This window comes from Branchiostoma lanceolatum, chromosome 1 (genome assembly GCF_035083965.1).
Source record: "Branchiostoma lanceolatum isolate klBraLanc5 chromosome 1, klBraLanc5.hap2, whole genome shotgun sequence".
NCBI lineage: Eukaryota > Metazoa > Chordata > Leptocardii > Amphioxiformes > Branchiostomatidae > Branchiostoma > Branchiostoma lanceolatum.
Window position 1 is genome coordinate 15484902 of NC_089722.1, and position 18374 is coordinate 15503275.

At 40.9% G+C, this 18374-nt stretch overlaps 1 protein-coding gene across 1 annotated transcript; it reads right to left on the bottom strand.

The window, feature by feature from the left end:
• Window positions 1–63: 63 nt before the first annotated feature.
• On the bottom strand, window positions 64–18328 carry LOC136444632 (uncharacterized). The gene is made up of 5 exons (XM_066442322.1): window positions 18253–18328; window positions 17501–17694; window positions 16900–17017; window positions 16267–16380; window positions 64–332 (listed from the first exon to the last, which is right to left on the bottom strand). Exons 1-5 carry the CDS (start codon window positions 18326–18328, stop codon window positions 64–66), a joined length of 771 nt encoding a protein of 256 aa, XP_066298419.1.
• Between the last annotated feature and the right edge of the window lie 46 nt (window positions 18329–18374).

Consider the following 18374-nt stretch of genomic DNA (forward strand, 5'->3'; position numbering starts at 1 on the left):
TATCATACTTGTACGTTTTGATTGATATTCCCATTATAAAGTCAAGGGTAACATAAATACAGTTTAGGACGCAGCGACGCCACCAGCGTGCCGCGGGTCTAGTGAGGGGGGCGCTTTACATATACGCATACGCGCCAATGGAAATACAGGAGGAAACGTTTGAATGTCTGGCTGAGGGTCATAGTTCATGATGGTTTCCAACACGAAGATTCCTTGGAATTCTGGGCCTCCTGAAGACTGGATGAACGGGAGAAGCCAGGAGCACACAAAGTCGTCTGCCCCATTGTAAGTTCCACAGGGGGTTCCGATAGCGACGCTGGCGGGGGTCGGAGCTGGATCAAAAGTAGATATGAAATGTAAATGAAATGTTAGATTAAGCCTTGTCACTATTTTTTTCTCAAATACAGCGGAGGTGCTGGTTCGCCTTCAGATTTGGTGACTTTTCTCTCACGTGACCTGTGACGCAAAATGATTGTACCCGATGCTGAAGTGTCACTATGATCGATTTGGATGTGTAATTACAGCCACATTACACATAGTCCATGGGCCAGGACCGTTTTTTGTACCACCGAGAGGGACAAGTGCTACCATGGATTTTTTGAATCTGCAATGTTCAAAGTTTATTTTGATGTATGATAGCAAGTCTGTATGAGTAGCTTTCTTCGTGTAATCACGTGAGCAAATGACGTCATTGAAATAAAGATCGCCTTTTGGGGATTTATTCAAAGGACTGGGACAAAATTTCAAACACCAATGATTTACGGTGAAAAGTTGTTTTTTAAGGTAAATCATACATGGGGAATCACAAAATGATAGATTTTTTGTCGATATTCTACATGTTAAGGGAGTTACCGGCCTTTAAACTCCAATTTTTTAGGTAATTTTCGTGTAAAAAATGTATTGTTTACTTTCCAAAATCAGGCATTTATTCGGGCTACCTATGGGGTATTGTGTAATATGTTACGTTGATTAGCCAAATTATTCTCTGCATGTTGGGTTTTGAATCAACAAAATCCGTCAATTCTATCAGGAGTTAGAAGGATTTTAAGAATAGCACCCAATGGCCATGTTATCAAATTGCCGCAAATATCGCAATGCATCATGGGTAATTCTAAGAGGCCCTGTCTGTAAAAGACCAATTAGCAAAGGACAAAGTACCGTTTTTTCTCAATTTTTTTGTGTGGTACTGAGGCCATGGTCCACTTGTAGAAAAATGGGCAAGTTTTGGTTAACTGGTGGTCACTGGTTGCCATGGAAACGGTCATTTTTTTCTAAATGGCGAATTTTTATCTGCAAAGTCTTAGTCTCGTCCAGAATAGACCATCTTTGGTCTTAACAGAAATGCCTACCAATTGAATTATTGATAGATATTATATGCGCCGTAACGTATGTTCACATCTTTCGTCTTGATTTTGATAATGAGATAAACTTTAGCTCAAAACGGCTTTGCATTGAGGTACAGCAAATGTTTAAAGGGCCCTGCCTGCTATAAATGAAAGACGATGCAAGTGTAGTTTTAAAAGTCAAACCAAGATTTCCCCATTGCTCCATTTTTTCTGAGTAGCTGTTGGCAATACGAAATGTTGCACATGGCTGTAAGTTATCTGGAGGCTACTCTGGGGGTTAAACTGTTTCTTAGCCTAAGGCTGTTGTGAAAGAGGGTCAAAGAGGGATTCGGACGTAGTCCACACATAGAAGGATCCGAAAGTACATGCATTTGCAGAAATTATTGTCTACTCTATTTATGTTAACTACCAAACAACCAAGAGCCAAGTGCGTTTAAGTAAAACTATTCTGCACTCTATCAGTTGTCAAAAGGTTTGCCTAGTTTTAGTTACCATGGCTATTATAGTACTAGTGTCGGACGTCGTATAAGCAAGCTGTAATTTTCTGTGACGTTCCGGGTACTTGTATGTTGCCATATAGTGAGCCTCCATGCTGCCAGAAGATTAAAAGTTAAGGCAGCTAGGCGGCCACAGTTTGCAGGGGCATCCAGATGTTTTAAAGGATCAAGAAAGATCATATGGGGCGTGTGACAAAACAGCAACGTTTTAGGCCCAGACCCCATCGGTCCCGGGTTCAAATCCCCTGACACCACCAATGGCTTGGGAAAGGCACTTTACTTTCCTCACTCTACCCAGGTATATAATGCGGATATATAATGTGTGGGTCACAACACCAGCAATAAACTGGCAAACGAAATCAAATCATTAAGTTACAGAGATTGATTGCATGGATCATCTACAGTAACTCTTTTCTTAGTTGAACAAATGTAGCAAGATCGATCAACGGTTTACAGAGGCATGGAATTGATTACTAGGTTGGAGAGTGTGGTCTCCTCCATACCACTAGTAACTGCAAACTCGAGAATGTGTGAATTGATCTTTATGATATTTTTGGTAGGTGTGTATGAAGAAAAAGAACAAGTGTCAGCAGGTAGGACAACTTTGATTACAGATCTAGACCACCTTTGGCTTTTTTGTTAAATTGCAGCAGAAATTTTGGTTTTCTCGTGCTCCGGATATCCCATAGTAAAGATGATATCTTATTGTAAAAAACTCAATAGAAGTTATTTAGAGTTTTGGGCCTCCTGGCAGCTTTTTGGAAATGCAGAGGCTAAAACGTAACTGAATAATAAATTGACGGCTCACCTTGGTTTTGTAGATTATAACTTAGATGTGATTGGCATAATAAGATAAAATATTGTGAAAATCAGGAATTACTGCAATTCAGACATGTGACAAACCTCACTTGGTTAGCGAGGAGGTCGATTATACAAATAGATATAAACTTATTTGAATAATTGATATCCAAATGAAAATACTTTAGTTAAATAATGCTGAGAAAACACATTAAAACCTGTATACCTTTGGCCATGTTGATTTGGGTATATGGATGACATCTACGCTCGCATCAAGTTTCGTTCGTTTCCAAAACAATGTTTTTAACCATACAGTAAATCGTAAAAAGCAGCTGTGAATTGCAAGAAAATATTTCGGGGAAAGGATTGTAATGTAGGATTCCAAAGCAAAAATCCTAAGTCAAAGAAGAAAAATGTGAAAGAAAAAAATCTATTTTTTGGTATACCAATTACTCAGTGTGTTTAGTTTTGTTCCTTGCTGACCACACAGATTTTATAATGAAGGCAATGTATTTTCATTTGTAGTATTTTGTACGCTCGCATCGGTTTTGGGGTTACCAGGGGATGTCATCCATATAATCAAATCAACATAGCTTAACTGGTAAATTACGGGAATTTGATACTTGTTGCATTTGAAGGTGGACAGGATTAAACATAAATTATGCAAATATGAATTTCATTTGCATAGTATATTAGGAAATGCTAGAATAAGAAATAAGGACTAGATAAATGGAGAAGTCTTTATATACATCACTCGAATATAAAGGTTGATATCACTTGGCAATGTATGAAAAAGTGGTATCTCGTAATCTATAACCAGTGGTGCTTGGCACATAAATGTTTGACATGTTAAACAGTCTTTTGGAAGAGCTCATCTTCAGGGGCCCAGCTCTCTCCCAGCTGTTTGTGCTCTGGTTGTCAGTACTTTTCAGCGGCGATTTCTGACCAGGGTGCGAACTTCCGATTTGTGGGTTTGAAAAATTGTTTTTTCAGGCACACCTACCATAATTCTTAAGAAAGTGTTGCATTGGTGATCGCAAACAAATGACAGCTTATTGATATAAACTCAGCACAAAAGGTTTGGAAACTTAATTTTAGTCCATCGTATACCCGTTGTTTCTTGATCTATTTCAATGCATTATATATTGTTGGGAAGCTTGTGTAATTTCCTTTCCTATGATATCGAAGTCATTATAATTGCAATCTCATGAAGCGAGCGTCCATGCTAGTGTCAATTAACACTCAGTGCAGGGCGGTGGTGTCGTCCACACCGGGAATGAAACAGTGTGTGGAGGAATGTTATGTTCAAAGCTACAGATAAGAGAAGGTTTATTTCGATTGTGGGATGGGTAAATGAAAGTGTGGGGGCAGCGAGGAGAACCCTATGCTGGCTGTTGCACAGATGAACTGACTGTTAATTTGTTTATTTTTTTGAGCCAGTGTCATAGAGTAGGGCAGTACAACGTTAACTGCCAGAAGAAAAAAACTAGAGGCTAATCATCCTAAGCAACCTCGATGTGTCAAAATATAGAGACACATTTCTCCATCCAGTCACATTTCCTAGATCCTTACCTCTGTAATATGAGACTGGGTACCATTCTGCAAGATGATAGTGCACGTCCATACAGAATGAGAGTCATTTCAGACCACCTCCAGTATGCAGGAATACAGAGGATAGAATGGCCCTTCTGCAGCCCAGATCTCAACACAATTGAACACAGTCTAAGACTCTGTGATCACTGATCAGCTTGGACCAGCTGTGCATGCAAGAATGATCAACAGAACAACACTGGTCGACCTGCAACAACTCGTTGTGCAAGAATAGCCAGGGGCCGCGTAACAAAACTGGTGACAATTATGAGGAGGATGTACCGGGCTGTGGTGACAGCGCTTGACTTGTTTACTCAGTATCAAGCCACCTTCATCATAACTGAGGCTCCTTTACGCATTTTTTTGTTGGATGAAGACATTAGTAGAGTAATCTGGGCCTTTTTTTATGTGTACTGCTTGCATAAGCAGGTCTGGTGTTCGTTCCATTAATTTACAATCATAATAAGTTTGGTATCATGGGAAACAAAATCACACAAGCTTTTCAATGATACATAAATCATTGAAATTGATCACGAAACAACGGAGATATGATCGACCAAAGTTAAGTTTCCAAACCTTTTGTGTATTATATAACCCGCGACCGGTACTAACGTTGTGGTGCACTTTTCGTAAAATTTAAGTGTGGTGGGAAAGTGATGAAAGCAATGATGGTCCCCATCATTTAGCTCATATCAATTATCAATGGTATAAATGGCTAAGCCCTCAATTTTCCATTATCATATATGTTATATATCAAATGGAAGTAAATATCCTTCTATCCTGTATTTAGAGACGTACTTCTGCTCCGTAAGGTACATCTATGTGAGTAGATACAGCAAACATTACTCGTGGTAAAAAAAATGCATATACACGTATTTGGTCAGTAGACTTCCAAATGCAGAAGAGCTTGTATTGTAGGGACTTCGGGCTGTTAAGTAGTTGGCAATTTATAACTATCACATACAGTATGGTCACATTGTCTTATACACGAGATCAACATTTACCAACATTGGTGTATTTTGCGTTAAAAATACTGAGAAACATTCTGAATTTACGCACCACATAATCTGACAAAGCACGGATAACTCCAGGTATATAGGACCAAAAGGGTGTCAATTGTTTGGAACAAAATAACAGTCAGAAAAATATAAACAGATTATGAAAGTGCTATTAATGAAAAACAAAAGCATGACATGTTTGACGTTACTGATACCTCTTGAACACAGCTTAATTTCATCTTTCTTCTCTGTTCGAATACCGACCAAAAGATATGCTAAAAGGCAATAAGGTTTCTGTTAACTTGTTATTTGATCAAAAGGATCCAGTGAATATAATCATTAGTCCATTTGGGTCAAGACTATTGGCAAAGTGAAAATCCAAAACTGCCTACTAGTAGCACCATGGCACCCCCGTCGACAATCCTGGGGAGATCTACCTTTGTAAGAGTTAGGTAGGTTGCTTGCTACCTACGATAATGTAAGAAAAAATCGTTTGTTTCTTCTTTAGGCCGTACTGATTTGATCATATGAATGACATCCGCTTAGAGATAGTAGATGTTGGGAAATTGCTATAGTTCATTCATTGTGAAATCTAAGTTGTCAGAAAGGTTGAACAAATCACTGACCACACAGGACATGGTAAACCAAACAATAAATTATTCATTTTTGTCCTTTTACATATTTCCTCTTTGACTTTGGAAAACTTCATTCATTAGTTATCTTCGCCGAGTACTTGTTGTATCTGTTTTCCGATATTGTTTCTTCAAATTACAGCAAGCATGTTCTCATTTTGTGCTTCTAATTTAAAGTATGCCTTACTTTGTTGCAAAATAGTTGTTTTCTTTGTAACCCAGGAAAATGGATGCATGCATAGATGTCGCCCATATAACCTAATTAGTATGGCCTCGAAGTAGCAATATTTTGTTCAAAATGGAAAAAATGCAGTTATGTTCGGGTCAACAGATGGTATTTTTCTGGTTGTACAGATAGTATTTTTCTGAATCTAAAAGAATTGTATTGGCAACTTGACATTGAATTTGGACAAGGCAGCAGTTGCACCAACAATATTCTTATAACCCCCAGAGTAGCCTCCAGATAAATTACAGCCATGTGCAACATTTCGTATTGCCAACAGCTACTCAGAAAATATGGAGCAATGGGGAAATCTTGGTTTGACTTTTAAAACTACACTTGCATCGTCTTTCAGGATACTTCTTTGTCAATTTATAGCACGCAGGGCCCTTTAAACATTTGCTGTACCTCAATGCAAAGCCGTTTTGAGCTAAAGTTTATCTAATTATCAAAATCAAGACGAAAGATGTGAACATACGTTACGGCGCATATAATATCTATCAATAATTCAATTGGTAGGCATTTCTGTTAAGACCAAAGATGGTCTATTCTGGACGAGACTAAGACTTTGCAGATAAAAATTCGCCATTTAGAAAAAAATGACCGTTTCCATGGCAACCAGTGACCACCAGTTAACCAAAACTTGCCCATTTTTCTACAAGTGGACCATGGCCTCAGTACCACACAAAAAAATTGAGAAAAAACGGTACTTTGTCCTTTGCTAATTGGTCTTTTACAGACAGGGCCTCTTAGAATTACCCATGATGCATTGCGATATTTGCGGCAATTTGATAACATGGCCATTGGGTGCTATTCTTAAAATCCTTCTAACTCCTGATAGAATTGACGGATTTTGTTGATTCAAAACCCAACATGCAGAGAATAATTTGGCTAATCAACGTAACATATTACACAAGACCCCATAGGTAGCCCGAATAAATGCCTGATTTTGGAAAGTAAACAATACATTTTTTACACGAAAATTACCTAAAAAATTGGAGTTTAAAGGCCGGTAACTCCCTTAACATGTAGAATATCGACAAAAAATCTATCATTTTGTGATTCCCCATGTATGATTTACCTAAAAAACAACTTTTCACCGTAAATCATTGGTGTTTGAAATTTTGTCCCAGTCCTTTGAATAAATCCCCAAAAGGCGATCTTTATTTCAATGACGTCATTTGCTCACGTGATTACACGAAGAAAGCTACTCATACAGACTTGCTATCATACATCAAAATAAACTTTGAACATTGCAGATTCAAAAAATCCATGGTAGCACTTGTCCCTCTCGGCACTGGGCGAAATGGTCACGGATCCCGGCAGATACCACGGCATCCGTCAAATCTTTACGTCACGGATACGAAAGATTCCGAGCAAATGCGAACAAACCCCAGATCCGTGAAGGATACGACAAAATACCCTACGGATGTGACACTGTATCTGCTCGGATAACGGATACACTAAAGATACGATGTCGTATATGCTTGGATCCCTGACTGACAACGGATACGGATAGGTCGTTTGCACGAATCCTGTATATAAACATATACAATATTTGAGAGAAATGAAAACTTGTCATTAGAATTTTCTGTATTCATAAAGACCATTAACAGGTTTGCTAACCCACTCTATCATACTAGTGCGTTGTGGCAATCTACGGATCCTAGCAAATCTCTTCTCCGTATTTTCTACGGATCCGCTGGCCCGATCAACGACTGGGGATCCTAGCAAGTACACCATTCACATTTTCGACGGATCTGCTGGCCCTATAAATGGCTGGAGGTCCTAGAAATTTCCCTTCCGTATCTTCTACGGATCTGCTGGCTCGATCAACGAATAGAGATCCTAGCAAATCCCCTTTCCGTATCTTTAACGGATCCGCTAGCCCGATCAACGACTGGGGATCCTAGCAAATGCCCTCCCGTATCTTCTACGGATCCGCTGACCCGATAAACGACTGTGGATCTTAGCAAATCCCCTTTCCGTATCTTTTACGGATCCGCTGGCCCAATCAACGACTAGGGATCCTAGCAAATCCCCTTTCCGTATCTTTTACGGATCCGCTGGCCCGATCAACGACTGGGGATCCTAGTAAATCCCCTTTCCGTATCTTTTACGGATCCGCTGGCCAAATTAACGACTGGGGATCCTAGCAAATCCCCCGTCCGCATCTTTAACGGATCCGCTAGCCCGATCAACGACTATGGATCCTAGCAAATCCCTTTTCTGTATCTTTAACGGATCCGCTAGCCCGATCAACGACTAGGGATCCTAGCAAATTCTCTTCCGTACCTTCTACGGATCTGCTGGCCCGATCAACGACTGGGGATCCTAGCAAATTCCCTTCCGTAGCTTCTACGGATCCGCTGGCCCAATCAACGACTGGGGATCCTAGCAAATCCCTTTTCCGTATCTATTACGGATCCGCTTGCCCAGTCAACGACTAGCAAATCCCCTTTCCGTATCTTTATCGGATCCGTTGGCCCGATCAACGACTTGGGATCCTAGTAAACCCTTTTCCGTATCTTTTACGGATCCGCTGGCCAAATTAATGACTGGGGATCCTAGCAAATCCCCCGTCTGCATCTTTAACAGATCCGCTAGCCCAATCAACGACTAGGGATACTAGCAAATTCCCTTTTGTATTTCATACGGATCCGCTGGCCCGATCAACGACTGGAGATCCTAGCAAATCCCCTGTTCGTATCTTAAACGGATCCGCTGGCCCGATCAACGACAAGGGATCCTAGCAAATCCCCTTCCCGTATTTTCTACGGATCTGCTGGCTCGGTCAACGACTGGGGATCCTAGCAAAACCCTTTTCCGTATATTCTACGGATCCGCCTGCCCAGTTAACGACTGGGGATCCTAGCAAATCACATTTCCGTCCCTCTTCGGATCCGCTGGCCCAACTAACGACTGGGGATCCTAGCAAATCCCCCGTCCGTATCTGTTACGGATCTGGTGGCCCGATCAACGACTGGGGAACCTAGCAAATCCCTTTTCCGTATCTTCTTCGGATCTGCTGGCTCAATCAACGACTGGGGATCGTAGCAAATCCCCGTCCGTATCTTCTACAGATCCGCTGGCCTGATCAACGACTAGGGATCCTAGCAAATCCCATTTCCGTATCTTCTTCGGATCGGCTGGCTCAATCAACGACTGGGGATTGTAGCAAATCCCCCGTCCGTATCTTCTACAGATCCGCTGGCCTGATCCACCACTAGGGATCCTAGAAAATCCCATTTCCGTATCTTCTTCGGATCTGCTGGATCGATCAACGACTGGGGATCCTATCAAACCCGTTTCCGTATCTCCTACTTACGGACAGAAATGATTTGATATATTTATTTATTTGGCTGTAGAAAAAGTACAGACAGGGCTACTCAACTAGCCGAAGACATCATGAGTTTTTTAAAACAACACTGACGCAAGCAATATCAAAATCACAGTGCTCTCAATATTTCTTTTTGAACGTCTTTAACAAATTTAACGCTCTACAAGTCACCCACAATCCCATTATACACTAGACTACTGTATATCTTGCGAAAAAGAAAAAGGCTTTTTCGTGAACCTACAGGGTCCTGAACCTTAGAAAACAACACGGAACTAGCAATTTTCTTGTCTTGGTTCGTGTTTCAAAACCCTTCAATTGCGCTCTCAATATTTTTTTTGAACGTCTTTAACAAACGCGTTCTACAAGCCATCCACCACTCCTTGATGCACTAGACTACTGTATATCTTTTTAAAAACGAAAAGGCTTTTTTGTGAACCTATAGGGTCCTGAACCTTAGAAAACAACACGGAACTAGCAATTTTGTAATCACCGTTCGGTGGTTGTCTATATATTCGGTCGTGTTTCAAAACCCTTCAACTGCGCTCTCAATATTTCTTTTTGAACGTCTTTAACAAACGCGTTCTACAAGTCACCCACCACTCCATGATACACTAGACTACTGTATATCTTGTGATATAAGAAAAGGTTTTTTTGTGAACCTATGAGTCCTGAACGTTAGAAAACAACACGGAACTAGCAATTTTCTAATCACCGTTCGGCGGTTGTTCATATACTGGGTCGTGTTTCAAAACCCTTTAACTGCACTCTCAATATTTCTTTTTTAACGTCTTTAACAAACGCGCTCTACACGTCACCTACCACTCCATGATACATTATACTACTGCATATGTTGTGATATAAGAAACGGCTTTTTTTGTGAACCTACAGGGTCCTGAGCCTGAGAAAACAACACGGAACTAGCAATTTTCTAATCACCGTTCGGCGGTTGCTTATATACTGGGTCGTGTTTCAAAACCCTTTAACTGAGCTCTCAATATTTCTTTTTGAACGTCTTTAACAAACGCGTTCTACAAGTCATCCACCACTCCATGATACACTAGACTACTGTATATCTTGTAATATAAGAAAAGGCTTTTTCGTGAACCTACAGGGTCCTGAACCTTAGAAAACAACACGGAACTAGCAATTTTCTTGTCTCCGTTCAGCGGTTGTCTATATATTGGGTCGTGTTTCAAAACCCTTCAACTGAGCTCTCAATAGTTCTTTTTTAACGTCTTTAACAAACGCGTTCTACAAGTCATCCACCACTCCATGATACACTAGACTACTGTTTATACTGTGATATAAGAAAAGGTTTTTTTGTGAACCTATAGGGTCCTGAACCTTAGAAAACAACACGGAACTAGCAATTTTACCGTTCAGCGGTTGTCTATATATTGGGTAGTGTTTCAAAACCTTTCAACTGCGCTCTCAATATTTCTTTTTGAACGTCTTTAACAAACGCGTTCTACAAGTCACCCACCACTCCATGATACACTAGACTACTGTATATCTTGTGATATAAGAAAAGGCTTTTTTGTGAACCTATGAGTCCTGAACGTTAGAAAACAACACGGAACTAGCAATTTTCTAATCACCGTTCGGCGGTTGCTTATATACTGGGTCGTGTTTCAAAACCCTTTAACTGAGCTCTCAATATTTCTTTTTTAACGTCTTTAACAAACGCGTTCTACAAGTCATCCACCACTCCATAATACACTAGACTACTGTATATCTTGTGATATAAGAAAAGGCTTTTTCGTGAACCTACAGGGTCCTAAACCTTAGAAAACAACACGGAACTAGCAATTTTCTTGTCACCGTTCAGCGGTTGTCTATATATTGGGTCGTGTTTCAAAACCCTTCAACTGAGCTCTCAATATTTCTTTTTGAACGTCTTTAACAAACGCGTTCTACAAGTCATCCACCACTCCATGATACACTAGACTACTGTATATACTGTGATATAAGAAAAGGTTTTTTTGTGAACCTATGAGTCCTGAACGTTAGAAAACAACACGGAACTAGCAATTTTCTAATCACCGTTCGGCGGTTGTTTATATACTGGGTCGTGTTTCAAAACCCTTTAACTGCGCTCTCAATATTTCTTTTTGAACGTCTTTAACAAACGCGTGCTACAAGTCATCCACCACTCCATGATACACTAGACTACTGTATATACTGTGATATAAGAAACGGCTTTTTTTGTGAACCTATAGGGTCCTGAACCTTAGAAAACAACACGGAACTAGCAATTTTACCGTTCAGCGATTGTCTATATATTGGGTAGTGTGTCAAAACCTTTCAACTGCGCTCTCAATATTTCTTTTTGAACGTCTTTAACAAACGCGTTCTACAAGTCACCCACCACTCCATGATACACTAGACTACTGTATATCTTGTGATATAAGAAAAGGTTTTTTTGTGAACCTATGAGTCCTGAACGTTAGAAAACAACACGGAACTAGCAATTTTCTAATCACCGTTCAGCGGTTGTCTAAATATTGGGTAGTGTGTCAAAACCGTTCAACTACGCTCTCAATATTTCTTTTTTAACGTCTTTAACAAACGCGTTCTACAAGTCACCCACCACTCCATGATACACTAGACTACTGTATATATTGCGATATAAGAAAAGGTTTTTTTTGTGAACCAACAGGGTCCTGAACCTTAGAAAACAACACGGAACTAGCAATTTTACCGTTCGGCGGTTGTCTATATATTGGGTCGTATTTCAAAACCCTTCAACTGAGCTCTCAATATTTCTTTTTTAACGTCTTTAACAAACGTGCTCTAGAAGTCACCCACCACTCCATGATGCACTAGACTACTGTATATGTTGTGATATAAGAAACGGCTTTTTGTGAACCAACAGGGTCCTGAACGTTAGAAAACAACACGGAACTAGCAATTTTCTAATCACCGTTCGGCGGTTGTTTATATATTGGGTCGTGTTTCAAAACCCTTTAACTGAGCTCTCAATATTTCTTTTTGAACGTCTTTCACAAACGCGCTCTAGAAGTCACCCGCCACTCAATGATACACTAGACTACTGCATATGTTGTGATATAAGAAACGGCTTTTTGTGAACCAACAGGGTCCTGAACTTTAAAAAACAACAGGGAACTAGCAATTTTACCGTTCAGCGGTTGTCTATATATTGGGTCGTGTTTCAAAACCTTTCAACTGCGCTCTCAATATTTCTTTTTGAACGTCTTTCACAAACGCGCTCTAGAAGTCACCCGCCACTCAATGATACACTAGACTACTGCATATGTTGTGATATAAGAAACGGCTTTTTGTGAACCAACAGGGTCCTGAACTTTAAAAAACAACAGGGAACTAGCAATTTTACCGTTCAGCGGTTGTCTATATATTGGGTCGTGTTTCAAAACCTTTCAACTGCGCTCTCAATATTTCTTTTTTAACGTCTTTAACAAACGTGTTCTACAAGTCACCCACCACTCCATGATACACTAGACTACTGTATATCTTGTGATATAAGAAAAGGTTTTTTTTAACCTATGAGTCCTGAACGTTAGAAAACAACACGGAACTAGCAATTTTCTAATCACCGTTCGGCGGTTGTCTATATATTGGATCGTGTTTCAAAACTCTTCAACTGCGCTCTCAATATTTCTGTTTGGGCGTCTTGGTCTACACGTTACCGATTACTTAATGATGTACTAGAATCCTGTATATGCTGTGATATTACAATACGTTTTTTTGGACTTCTACGGTGGCCTGAACCTTAGAAAACAACACGAAACTATATACGACACCGCTTAACGGGTATTTCAGTGGTTGAAAACTTCTTCAACTGCGCTCTCCACATTTCTATTTCCACGTTTCCTTTTGAAACGCGCTCTACCAGTACTCCGTTTCTAGACATACTAGAATCCCGTACCCCGCGCAGGACAGACAAAGCGTTTTAGCTTATATATGTTCCGGAAGGTTACATGAAATGTTCCCTTTTTCTGTATCAGAACAAGTAAAATGTTAAATACTACGTACATGGTTCCACAGTCGTTGATCGGGTAGGCGGATCCGTAGAAGATACGGAAAGACTTCAAGGAGGATTTGCCAGGATCCCTAGTCGTTGATCGGGTCAGACGATACGTAGAAGATACAGAAAGGGGTATGGTAGGATCCCCAGTAGGATCAGCGGATCCGTAAAAGATGTGGAAAGAAGATTTGCTAGGATCCTTAGTACCTGATTGAGCAGGCGGATTCAATACAAAAAAACCTAAGCCGATGTTATGTTATCGGTAGCTTTTATCAATTAGGTTCAGCCTGCTATGCATTTAGAAAACATTGCGACATGTTTTATGATAATCTTTCTATGAGTGCCTTCAAGTTAAAACAAGGAGGTCTACATATAAACTCATTGGTTAAAGCAAGGAGGTTTTATATAAACCTTCTTGGTTAAGGAGGGAGTGCTTCCCTTTTACTTTATGGGTTGTAGAGAGTTGCCGGAAATACTGCGTTTTTCTGTTCCATAGACCGTGGTAAAATTATCTATCATTTTATGGTGTTTTTTTTTTTCGGTACACACTACATGTGTTTTTTTTCGCGCTGACCTCGGCTCAGACCAATACATGCTGTGTTTTCGCAAAACATACTTCTTCAGACCTCGTTCTTTTAGCTTACATGAATTCACAGAAAGTTACAGGAAATGTTATAATAATTACATTTCGTTATTTAGTCATTGTAAGAACTTGGAGGAAATAATGGCAGTGAGTGTTTTCTAGCGTTTTATATTTTGTTGTGGTTGGTTTAAAAAGACACGTCGAATGCGAATGCAAATTTATTCACTGTGAAGTTGTAAAAACAACAAAGTGACAATGGGAAGTAACCTGGGGGATGTCTCTTGGGATGTCATGTGATCGGACATTACCCAATGACAGACAAGAGTGGGTTTTTCAAACCTAACGAATATGCAAGCTGAAGAAGTATTTTGTAGGAAGTCTGTTCGAAGACAAGTCATGAAAGAAGCTCGGACCCGTTTCACTAGGACACATGTTATGGTCAAGACTTTGCTTTTGCCGCCTGGAACCCCGACGGGACGAACACGAAGATAGGACATGGCCAGACTTCTGTACCAGAGTCGGTTGGGGCTCTTGTATGGCGCACGACACAGCCACAGGAAAGGGAATCACGACCATTTGTATCGTCCTGACCATTGCAGCGAAGGCTGAAGAAGAGCGCAAATAATGTAGCCTACGGATTATTACTCCTGCGGTGACCAGATGGGAAAAGGATAACAATGTTTCTTGTATGACGCACCATCGGGATTGTGGATTTAGCCTTGGCCGACCGATAGCTCACTGACTGACAACTCGGATCGCCAAGTGTAGGTCTGCGGGATGGACTGCTCAAGCTGCCGAACGAATTCTCTGCGGGCCCCGCCAGGTGTCTCACCCGGGGTAACTTGGACATAGCGCCGAATCGTGAAGAGCACAGACAATGTGAATTTGATCCTCCTGTCGACAACATCAAGTACAGTTTTGAAATAAAAAGACAAAGACCTACATTTTGTATTTGCGTGTATGTGTACAGAATTCGGGGGAATTCAGGTATCGCATCTGCTAAGTATTCGGAAAAATCCGAATAATTCGCATCTGTGCATTTGTAGCAAATACGGAGAGATTCACGTATCGGATTTGGTTAGGATCCTGGAAAATCCGAAATTCACATCTGCACATTCGTAGCACATGCTGAGGGATTCAGGTATCGGATTTGGTTAGGATCCTGGAAAATCCGAAATTCGTATCTCCGCATTCGTAACAAATACGGCGAGATTCAGGTATCGGATTTGGTTAGAATCCTAGAAAATCCGAAATTCGTATCTGCACATTCGTAGCAAATGCTGGGGGATTCAGGTATCGGATTTGTTTAGGATCCTGGAAAATCCGAAATTCGTATCTGCACATTCGTAGTATATACGGAGGGTTAAGGTATCGGATTTGGTTAGGATCCTGGAAAATCCGAAAGTCGTATCTGCACATTCCTAGCAAATGCTGGGGGATGCAGGTATCGGATTTGTTTAGGATCCTGGAAAATCCGAATTGCGTATCTACGTAGTCGTAACAAATACGGAAGGATTCAGGTATCGGATTTGGTTGGGATCTGGAAAATTTGAATTTCGTCCATACGTATGCGTAGCAAAAACCGAGAATCGGCTGCCGAATTTGGTAACGATCCGGCAAAATTCCGGCGTTTTAGCGTGGCCCAAGGTAAGGATGCGAAAAGTTTCCAACGAAACCTGTCATCGCATCCGCGAAAAATACAATTTTCGGATTTGTCCGCATCCAAATGGTTCAGATTCAGGGATCCGAAATTTCGGATTTGTAACAGATCCGAGTCGTATCTGTTGGTATTTGCTGATATTTGCTCGTATCCTTAAAGAATACGGAAAAATGACGGCATGGATATGGGTGTATCCGAACCTATTTTGTCCAGTGCGGTGGTACAAAAAACGGTCCTGGCCCATGGACTAACATAGGTGATAGGTGTTACCCTTCTATGTTTAACCAAAGAGGTTCAATTCATGGTTCCTTGATTCAACCAAGGACATTATATAGGATGTCCTTGATTCAACCAACGCTAGCATGGAGGCTGTGACATCAAATGCACACACCCTATACGATCTTCAAATACGTTACACCTAGCCTTGGTTACACTTGGCGTTGGAAAGTCGCACAAGAATCATTAGTTTGATACTAGTTTCCGTCTAACGCTAAGCTAGACTTCTAACACATAGTGTTTAATGCAGAAAATGTTACCTCTAACACCTAGTGCTTAACGTAGAAAAATGCCTAAAAATTAAGATTTAATCAGTAAACCTTCTTCTTCGTCAAACGCGACGAATATGGAAGTGAAATTCTGCTCGTCGTATGACGTCATCACCCTGGCGATTTCCAACATGGCCGCCATACCAGATCCATTGTCATCAACACCTGTAAAACGGTTTGAGACAGAGGATGTGATAGGCCAAAAGTACGTGGTGTCGAGGGTACCGTGGATACAAACTAAACAAGCAGGTAATAAGGGGACATGAAACATGAAACGGAAATAACAAGTAAACTTGGCCTAAGAAAGAATCTATTACATTCGCCCCCTCCGGGACTTTCCATTTTCAAACTGCAGTTGTTTGTCTTTTTACATTGACAGAATACTGTGATGATTCCCCCCCCCCCCCTTTTAGTAGCCATTGGTCTCAGAAAGTTTTTTTTTAGATTTTGAATTCGTAATATGTACACTAATAAAAGAGCGCTGCCTAGCAGTTCTCTTTCGAACTGCAGATTATTGCTCGCAAATCCTTTTCTGGAAACTGCGCTGTCTCAGAGAACGTCATTCTCTACGTTTCATCTAAAAACTATTTCGAAACCTCAAATCTATTTCTATGGAACTTAGACCTTTCAGTAGGATAGATTGAGAGGGCGCTGTGACGTATCATATCCTTATTTGCTAATTACCTGGAGAGGTGGCCACGGTGTCGTAATGTGCCCCCACAGCCACGATCTTGTCGTCTGAACTTCCGCTCAGTTTCCCGCGCTTCACGCCGATGATGTTGATACCAGCGCTAGCGTTTCCCTAACGGTCGTTTGAGGAGAAAATCCGCTAAACATATGATGTGTCTTTCATTACAACTAACCTGACATATTCAGTTCTGATAGAATACCGACATTCACATCTTCATAGTCGAGTTTCACTAGCTGTCGCGTTTCCTTAGGTTGACACAGTAAGCTTTCAGTGGTTTACAGCATGATTGGAAACCACATCGCAAAACACACACATGTGACAGTTCTGAAGACAGCAGAGACACATATTTACATGTACATGTAACCACCCTTAAACTACTAGTATATTTTGTGTAAAAGGTTCAAACGATAGATCTTCCCGTTGTCACATAAGTTGACCATGAAGAAGCAGTTTAGTTTAGTTTAGTTTAGTTTAGTTTAGTTTAGTTTAGTTTAGTTTAGTTTAGTTTAGTTTAGTTTAGTTTAGTTTAGTTTAGTTTAGAAAAAAAACTATTTATTCTTATGATAAGAGGTATTTAAGATTTAAAACACTCACATTTGTATCCCCGGGAGGGGGGGCGAAGTTTTGCACGGTGACCTCTAGACCGTAGTGCTTGAACGTCTCTATGATGTGTGTCCTCGCCGCTGCCTTTCCTGAGGGGTTCGCTAGATGGTGCCTGTTGACTCCGAAAGGTCCTTCCAGAGATTCCCTCAGATTTTCCACGGAAACGTCATTGATGGTCGCAGCATCTATCACATTAACGGAAAATCTGACAAATGCGACTGAAAGCGACGATGTGGAGAAAATAAAAATACTGGACACTCATGATTGATTTAAAGCCTACTAGTATACAACTCTTGAATGACAGAACGCCCCTTGCACCTTACGACCAACGATACTGCTGCATGTATCAAACCAAGTCGTGGCGTCGCGGTGGCGCAGTGGCAGGGTATTTGCCCAGAACCCAGAGGTCCTGGGTTCAAATACGGGGTCCCTTGATTTGTCTCGTTGACGTTGTGCCCTTGGGAAAGGCACTTTACACGACTTTCCCCCACTCCACTCAGGTGAAAATGAGTACTTAGCTTCGTTTAGCGCCGTTCCCCGGATAGATTTTAAATGGAGGTCCCGTGTTTGAGGAGAGCCACACCTTGAGCACGTACCCACCACGCTTATCGAAAAGAATAGGGGTCATTTCCGGTGTCAGTGGATCAAATATATCTGTCCGGCTATGTAGCTTGTACTGTTCAGCACAAACCTGGTGGGTTATGCCGTGTTTACCGGGTATGCAATACAAACAAAAATCTTACCTGTTGACAACGAAGAAGATACTTGGCTGGCCAACACAGCGATGAGTATGACAAACATTGTCGTAGCCACAGACATCACGGTAAAGGTAGCTTCCCTTGTCGACACACCGTTTCCCTTCTTG